Source organism: Acomys russatus, chromosome 8 (genome assembly GCF_903995435.1).
Source record: "Acomys russatus chromosome 8, mAcoRus1.1, whole genome shotgun sequence".
Taxonomy (NCBI): domain Eukaryota; kingdom Metazoa; phylum Chordata; class Mammalia; order Rodentia; family Muridae; genus Acomys; species Acomys russatus.
The window spans coordinates 76,720,730-76,730,147 of NC_067144.1; the positions used below are offsets into that span (position 1 = coordinate 76,720,730).

The 9,418-nt window shown below is 35.6% G+C and overlaps 1 protein-coding gene and 1 pseudogene across 1 annotated transcript; both read left to right on the forward strand.

Moving 5' to 3' along the window:
* The first annotated feature begins 1,447 nt into the window (after positions 1-1,447).
* LOC127193047 (olfactory receptor 4C15-like) lies at positions 1,448-2,383 on the forward strand. The gene has a single exon (XM_051150392.1). It carries the CDS (start codon positions 1,448-1,450, stop codon positions 2,381-2,383), a length of 936 nt encoding a protein of 311 aa, XP_051006349.1.
* Positions 2,384-8,222: 5,839 nt separating this feature from the next.
* Positions 8,223-9,185, forward strand: LOC127192963 (olfactory receptor 4C15-like; annotated as a pseudogene).
* The last annotated feature ends 233 nt before the right edge of the window (positions 9,186-9,418 follow it).

Genomic DNA, 9,418 nt, shown 5'->3' on the forward strand with positions numbered 1-9,418 from the left:
TAATCAGAAAGCTGGAATGTTTATATAAACTTGTGGAAGTACATTCTGTGGGTAAGCAGTTGAGTTTTTCTATGAATTAATTATACCTAGAATTGAAAAGGGGTACTATGATGAGTGACATTTTTATATTTTCAGATTTGATCATATAACTACTGGAGATGAGCAGGTAAGACATTATGGACAGTTTTATGGTGAATTCTTACAAATTTCAAAGCATGTGTCTTGTCAAATAAGTCTGAGGGAGTTTTCTCTATTTCAGCTGTGTGTTGTCACCAATTTTCAATCATAGCTGATTGGTCCATGGACTTCTAACTATTCACCATTTACTCTTTTGCCTTTATCAGGAAGTCTCATTTGTAGGAGGACAGAGGAAGAAGATGCTTTAACCTTAAACAGAGAAACAGAGTAGAAAGAACATCCCTTTCCAGAAGTCGTTACAAAGGAAAAACGTCTTACTCTTCGCCTTGTTGACTCAGGGGCAAGATCATGGATATCACAGCTTGTGTCTTGAAAGTCCCAGGTTGAGAATTTTTGTTTGTCTGATAATAATATGTTTGATGATAAGTTTTTGCAAAAATAGGATAAAGAAACTCCTGCAACATACTACTGATTAGGAATAGGACGTTAAGTCTGGAGCAATTGGGTTTTTTGCTGTTTGTTTTGTTTTGCTTTACTTGGTTGTTATTTGTTTTGTTTTGTTTTTTTGTTTTGTTTTTTTCTTTTTGTAGTACTTCACTTATCCATCATGAAAACAGGTAGGTTTTACAAAGTTCTTATGTTTTAAAATGATGAATTAAATGAAATTTCCACACTTTTTCACAGGTTAATGAGGAGTGCTACATACTTTCCCAAAGAATTTTTTCTTTTATGAAGAACAGATTAGTTTAATGGAATTTCAAATAAAATTCACATTGTTAAGTACACTTAATATAAATACAGAAATTTGAAGTGTTAATTCATTTGAATTTTACATAAAAGTCTCACTGTTAGATATGTTTAATATAAATCCATGATTTTGAACTGTGCTTTTGCCTCTTCTGTTGGTAGATAAGGCAGAGCTCTGTCCAGTCAAAGAAGACTTCAATTCTTCTCTTCATTTCCAGCCTGCATAGTGTAAAATGTGTTTCAACATTCTGCTTCAGGAAGCCGTAAAGATTAGTGAACACTGACCCTTCTAATATAGAGTCTAACATTGCTGTCTTCTCAACCAACTAGATGCTTTTATCTTCAATATTTCAGATGTGTCTCTGTGCCGTACCTAATACTTTATCTCAGCTTCATCACTACATGTTGTACAACTATAGCCTTAGAAGTTATAAAATTCTTTTCTAATGGCAAAAATCAAGGACCATCTTGTACATGGTGATTATACAAATTTGAATGAGGTGTCTCTTCTCATAATTGCAGATTTACATGAACACTTTACTTTAACATCTTTTTTAGAATAATGCAAAACCAGAGTTTTGTCACTGAGTTCATACTCCTGGGCCTTTCACAGAACCCAAATGTTGAGGATATATTGTGTGTTGTATTTTTGTTGATCTACTTTGCAACTATTGGGGGCAACATGGTCATTGTGGTGACCATCATCTACAGCCCTGCACTGCTGGGCTCCCCCATGTACTTCTTCTTGATATTCCTGTCCTTACTGGATGCATGCACTTCTTCTACTGTCACACCCAAGATGATTGTAGACTTCTTCTATGAGAGGAAGACAATCTCCTTTGAATGTTGCATGACACAACTGTTTGCTGTCCACTTCTTCACTGGGATGGAGGTGATTGTTCTGTCAGCTATGGCCTATGACCGCTATGTGGCCATATGCAAACCTTTACACTACTCTTCCATTATGACCCGGAGGCTCTGTGTTATTTTGGTGATGATATCCTGGGCAGGAGGCTTCTTACATTCTATAATACAAATTATATTCACATTGCAGCTACCTTTCTGTGGACCCAATGTTATTGATCACTATGTGTGTGATTTGTTCCCATTACTGAAGCTGGCCTGCACTGAGCCACACATATTTGTCATTTTGGTGTTTTCCAACAGCGGGTCAATCTGTATCATAATCTTTTCTCTTCTGCTTGTTTCTTATGGTGTCATTCTGTTCTCTCTGAGAGCTCACAGTGCTGAAGGGCGACGTAAAGCTCTCTCCACGTGCGGATCCCACATTACAGTTGTGCTTTTGTTCTTTGTCCCGTGCTTTTTAATATATGCACGGCCTACATCTGCTTTCTCTTCTGAAAAAAATGCTCTTGTATTTTCCACCATCATAACACCACTTCTGAATCCTATGATTTACACTTTCAGGAATAAGGAAATGAAGAATTCCATCAGGAAAATGTGGAAGAGATTGATGGTGGTTTCTGGTGACTGCTAAAATGCTACATTTACAATGCTGAGGAGATCGGGAAGTGGTTCAGAACATTCATTGTGCAAACATAAGCTATTATTTCTGATTCTCATCACCCATGTCAGATTCAGTCATGGCAGCACAGTTTTAATGAAATGCTGGTGAAGTGGTTCTGTAGAGTGCAAGTGATCTTCCCCAAACCAGGGAGATCAAGGTTCAGTGGACACCTTATCTTAAAGAAATAGGTAGCAAGCAATAAATGGACAGAGTCCGTGCCTTCCTTCATCTCATCAAGCATGTAGACAGGCACATACACCATCCATCCTTCATGAGTACACATACTATTCACACAGGTACACAAAGAACATACACATACAAAGAATTAATCCTTGCACTTACAAATTAATTTAAGAAATCAATATATCACTATTTTCTAAAACAATTATTTTGTTATTATTTTTAAAAGACGATATCATTTTCTATTCTCTGCATTAACATTAGTAGTGGGAAACCTATATTTCTTGGATCACATTTTCACTGTGATTGATTAATTAACATTGACACACAAAAATTAAAGCCACTTTAATTTTATCCTTTCAAAAATCTAGTGATTTTTGAAATTATTAGATGGGTTAAAATTGGATGACTAAGTAAATGAGAAAAAATGGAAATGTTCCAAGAACAGATGGGTCCCTATGTGACATTGTGAAACCTCAGAACATAAAATTGCAGAAAAGCTTATGTAAAACCTGAAGTATAAATGTTGCTGGATCATTTGCACACATTTAAAAGGTGGGTTTACTTATGTTAGGTGGAAAATGTGAGTTAGTTCATGAGGTTCTAAAATGACCAGGCAATCAGAATTTCCATAGGGTGCTGTGACTACCTGGTTTGAACGAGTAATGGGACAGATTCCATGGACAAATCCTCCATTACAGAATAAATTTTAAAAATGTATTGATTCTTCCCTGAGATGTTCATGTTTGCCAATATTCACAAAGAAGACAATTCAGGGTAAGCAATATAAAATTGTTTCTCAGAAGAGTAATATATTTCTATTTATTTTATGAGTTTAGTATTGATTTTTCTCTTAGAACTTTTTCTTTTGGGGGATATTGTATCTGAGTACATATTTACATCATTTTAGAAGTAACTTTTATTTCCTCAGATGAAGCAATGAGGTGAGCACCATACCCAAGCTGTACAAATGCACTGCTTGGGCTGAGCCCAGAGAGTTTCGCTATTCTGACTACACCTAGGCCTGGAAACTCTGGCCTCCAAACACTCTAATCTTCTAGGTAGACTGGTTCAAACTGGTTTCTGTTGACTTCTGAGTGAATTGTTCTGCTTTGCCTTAAATTAACACTGGCAATATATCCTAATCTTCTAGTGTCTTCTCATTCTCCAGCTCACTCTATCTTCACCTGCAATCTGTCTCTGGAAAACTCTCCTGCTAAAACTGCCTCATCTCTCCCTCTCTCTGTGCTGCTCTCTTAAGCTACCTCTTTCCCATCTGTCTCATGAGAGTTGAGCATATCCTATCTCTGACTCATTCTGTCAAATCTTTTCTGATTTTTCACTTTGTCTGCCTCTCAGTTAGATGTCATTTTCAAATATGGCTGCTTCCTTCTACAAACTAATTTTACCTTTATTGTTAGGGGTTAAAAGTGTGTACTAAAGTCATGTCTGTATTCCAGAGAGAGGGATTAAAGATGTGTCATCCCAGCCAGATCAGACAGACCCAGAAAGTCTTTGGATGCCACCCCTTGCCAGAGCATCCATGTTGATGGATTTAAATTCTTCTACACATCATTTTATCCATCTCTGTTCCAATCAATTCTTTCCATGTTTCTCAACATTTCTCCAATGCATGTTTGTTTTTTAGTTATTATTTTTATGTATATACACACACTCACATATACCACAAATATCTTTATAAGTGGAAACTGTAGAGCTCATTTAGTGTTGCATATATAGGTGTGTGTGTGTGTGTGTGTGTGTGTGTGTGTTTGGGGCTGACTTCTTGGCATTAGGTAATGTATCATAAGCTCATCCTTGTAGACTAAGTCTCCTTCTGACTTTTATACTCTTAACTTTGTGGATCTACATGAAAACTATACTCAAGAATTATTAATAGATATCAGTAATCAGTGAAATATATATTTAGGTCACTTTATATTTTCTTTTATTATTTTATTTTTGAGACTGGTTGTTTATAGTCTTGGAAGTCTTGAAACTCACTTTGTAGCCTAGGCTAGCCTTTAACTCACAGAGATTTGCCTGTCCCTGCTTTCAATGACTGAGATTGAAGAAGTATAACGTGACACACAGCACTCTAAACTTTCTTATACTCTGGTTTCCACGTCATTTAGCAAGATAACTGAATGTTACATATTTCCTTTTTAACCAAAAATTCTAATAGGACAATTAAATTTTATCACAGATGGAAAGTTCCAGCTGGCATAATCCTCTTATTTGTTAAGATATTCAAGAACTAAATCAAAATTTCTACCATACACAAATGAACACAGCCTATGACCAAATAATGAGGGAGAAGGTCCCGCGTGGTCTTAGACCTAGGGGAAAGGAATAGGATGAAAGCGGGAGGGAGGGAGGAACAATAAGATACATGTTATGGGATAACAATTGAGTTGTAATCTGAATGAATTAATTTTTAAAATGTATTCAGTACTAAATGCTAATACTGTAATGGTCTTTCCTTAATTTTATATGCCAGAGCTAAGATTTAAAAATGCCTCTGAGATTATCTGGATTTCCATTGGAAAGTGTATATACGAAGAATTATAAATGTTTAGAAAATAGTATATAAACAATGTGTATGGATCTCATCAAAACAAATGTGTAACAGAACTTTGGATATGGGTCTCCAGTGCTATTTCAAAGATTAAATGCACTTAAGATTCTGCAATTGATTTCTAATACATATTTTAATAGAATTGGGTAAATGAAGGAATACTTTTAAAATGTTGTTGTGAAAAGACTGCTTTAACTCAGCTGATTCCATTTCCTTCCTCTCTTTTGAATACATCCGCATTGTTCAAAAAATGTGGATGTCAGTATTCTTTTTGATCTATAGTTTACAGAATACAGTGATAAAAACTATGTATTGGACTGAGAGTTGTGGCACATATTTTTAATCCCATTAATTTGGGGGTGGAGGCACAAAGATCAGGAGATAAAATTAATTCAAGGCTACCTGTTGAATTTGAGACCTGTTGACATCTTGAGATCATGTCAGACCCATTAAAATAATCAATCAAACAAAAACACCATCAGTTTATTTTTTATGGGCCAGAGAGATTGAAATTTTGTAGTTCATTCAATAATACGTGGCTATTTTGATATCAAGAGGTTTTGTTACCTATTTCAAAATAAGTACTTATTTATCCTTGAGGAGTTTATACATGTAGACAGTATATTGTGGTTCTGTCACACTCCTCCTATGCTTCTTGACTCAAACAGCAGAAACCAAACGATTTTTAAGTTTTTACATTACTTTGTATTTGGTATAATTTTAAGTTTATGCACCTAAGGTAAAATGGAAGGCTTCAAAATATCACTGGCATTGATTGACTTAATATGGTCACACAGCTCTACTCTATATATATTTATCATTATAGTAAAGAAAAATGAAAAACATTTGTCTCACCTAAATAAAAAAATTTGTTTAGATTAATTTTTAACTTGTTCTTTTTATATCACAATGTTCCATTTAGACTAAAATTCAATGTAATCCCGTATGTTTATCACCTAAATGGTATAGAACCGTAACCCGTATGATCATAGCCACATAACTACACTGTAGTGTCCATTTTGTATATTTTAACACAAATTGTGTATCTTATTTTATTAGAAAAATGACAGTGCCATTTTTGTTGTACCTAATGGGAACCTTAGAGAGAATGTAAATGATGATGCTAAAATTTACTTAATTTTCAAATTAACACTCAACCTTGTTTATCTTGGAACACATCACTCAAGGCTTTTTCACCCCCACAAAATGCCCTTTATATTCTACCATTAATTATTAAGAACATTAAAAAGTACTGTGCATTAAAGCCATTATATTTTGCACCTATGAAATTAAGCATTTTGCCTTGTAAATAAATAAGATGAACAGCACTTATCAGCTTTGGCTGTGCAAGTCAAGAGTTATATCTAACATGGAGTTCTCTGGTGAGTGTCATTGTTTAGGGCCACCTGTTCTTAGCCCTTACTATATCTTCCTACAACTTTTTGGTTCCATAATTAATTTTTACATGAGCTCCATAAAAAACCTTTTTACTTCTTTCTATTAAGTCTGTGTGTGCAAGTGAAACAGGAGACAATCACTATGAGTGGCACTTTGACGTTTTTTGAACTTCTGCATCATCCTTGGAGGAAAGTGGGAAGGCTGTTTATGAACACGCTGTACAGTTAATTCATACAGATTTCACATCATATACATTGCCAAACTATATATTCTGAAAAAGTCATATTGTGTTATAACTGGCAAGTAATTAGGTCCCAAGAGCCTAAATTCTATTCTGTGAGATCCTTTCTTCTTCAGATATATGCAGCCACCAGTTTTCATGTTTAGCTGATCAGTCCCTCCCTTCTGATTCTTCACCATTTATTGTTGCCTTTATCAAGATGCCTTTCCCATATGAACAAAGTAATAACAATATTTAACCTATACAGAGGGAGATGCTACTCTGAAGTTTTAGCTGAAAAACAAAACAAAACAAAACAAAACAACAATTTCAATCTTTACCCAGCTGACTCTGAAGAGACCTCCTGGGTGTTGGCGACTGGGTCTCTTAAGATCCCAGAATAATCATCTACTCTTTGTTTCTTTTTAATGATTTCATTATAAATTTTGAACAAATAAGGTAGAGTCAATAAACTTTGCCATATGCTTTTGACTAGGGGTTAGTCCTGAATAGAATATCTTATAGTAGTGTGTAGTCTCACTGATTTCATTTAGTTTTCATAAAAACAGTCTGATTTTTTTTTTTATAAGATTCTGGTTACATTTTAAAAGGATGAACTAAAAGTGAAATTTCAACATTTGCAACACAGACAACAGACAGAATTTTCTTTAATAAAGTGTAAATTGATTCATTTGGCATTTCAATACCCTATATAGTTGTAAAAAAAATTCATAATACAGCCATATTTTCAAGTGAAGGATTTATCATGCCTCTCTATCTTTTTACATTTTACTTTATTATAATTTGTTCAGATTACATCTAGATTATTATCCCCACCCTCCCTCTTTCAACCTATTCCCATAGCCTAGACCTCTGACAGAATGGGGCCGCCTCCCCCACCATCTGACCACAGCCTATCAGGCCGCATATGAGCAGCCGGCTTCTTCTTCCTGGAAGTGATCAAATCAGACTTACCAGAATTCATGTCATTACTCTTATAGTTAGATAAGGCAGTGTTCTGATTAGTCATTGAAGATTACCCTCCCGGCCTAATGCATGCAATATCAGATAGTATGATTAAACTGTGATCTTTTGTTCATATGTAAAGTATAGTTTCTAAATGTTTTTAACATTTAACTTAAAAAATGTCAAGACAGAGGTAGAATACAACTGTTCAAAGATATGTTAGTTTTCTTCTCCACCAGAAAGTAGATGCTTTCATCTCCACTATTTAAAATTGGCTGTTTTATATTGTGCAAGTTTATCTTCACCTCAATTCTACACGGTGTACAGCTTTACAACCATTCCAATATTCTGTTTTTAAGAGTACTAAAGAAGTCGACAATTTTGATAAAGGGCACACCAATTTGTTCATAGTAATTCTGTAATTGCACTAAGCATTTGTGTTTTCATAATTGTAGATTTAGTTGAACACATCTTACTTTGACCATAATCTACGAACCATGAAAAACCAGAACTTTGTCACTGAGCTCATATTCCTGGGCCTTTCAGAGAACTCAAAAATTGAGAAAATACTGTTTGTTGTATTTTTGTTGATCTACCTTGCAACTATTGGGGGCAACATGGTCATTGTGGTGACCATCATCTACAGCCCTGCACTGCTGGGCTCCCCCATGTACTTCTTCTTGATATTCCTGTCCTTACTGGATGCATGCACTTCTTTTACTGTCACACCCAAGATGATTGTTGACTTCTTCTATGAGAGGAAGACCATCTCCTTTGAGTGTTGCATGACACAACTATTTGCTGTCCACTTCTTCACTGGGATGGAGGTGATTGTCCTTTCAGCCATGGCCTATGACCGCTATGTGGCCATTTGCAAGCCCCTTCATTACTCTTCCATCATGAATTGGAGGATCTGTGGCAATCTGGTGATGGTTGCGTGGACAGGAGGCTTTTTGCATTCTATCATACAAATTATCTTCACTTTGCAGCTGCCCTTCTGTGGACCCAATGTCATTGACCATTACATGTGTGACTTGTTCCCGTTACTGAAGCTGGCCTGCACTGACACACACATATTTGTCATTTTGGTGTTTGCAAACAGTGGGGCTATCTGCATCATAATCTTCTCCATTTTGATTGTCTCCTATGGTGTCGTCTTGTTCTCACTAAGATCCCAAGGTTCAGAAGGGAGATTTAAAGCTCTCTCCACTTGTGGATCCCACATTACTGTTGTGGTTTTGTTCTTTGTCCCATGAATATTAACACATGCATGACCTACATCTGCATTCTCCTTTGAGAAAAATGCTGTTGTATTTACCACAGTCTTGACACCATTGCCTAATCCTATGGTTTACACTCTCAGGAATAAAAAAACGAAGACTGCAATCAGGAATATGTGGAAGAAATTGATAGTTTCTGACAATTATTAAAAGTTATCCTTATTATACTGTAGAAATGGATTTGTGTGTAGTAACACATCATGCTGTGCAAAGACAGGACATAATTTATAATTTCCAGCACCCATATCAGAATCCAGGCATCACAGGGCCCTTTAACCTAGTGTTGCTTCAATGCAGATAAGCGGATCTCAGGTGCACAGAAGACTGCTAATCTACTCAAACACAGAGAGCTAAAAGTACATTCCAGAATTTATTCCAGGGCA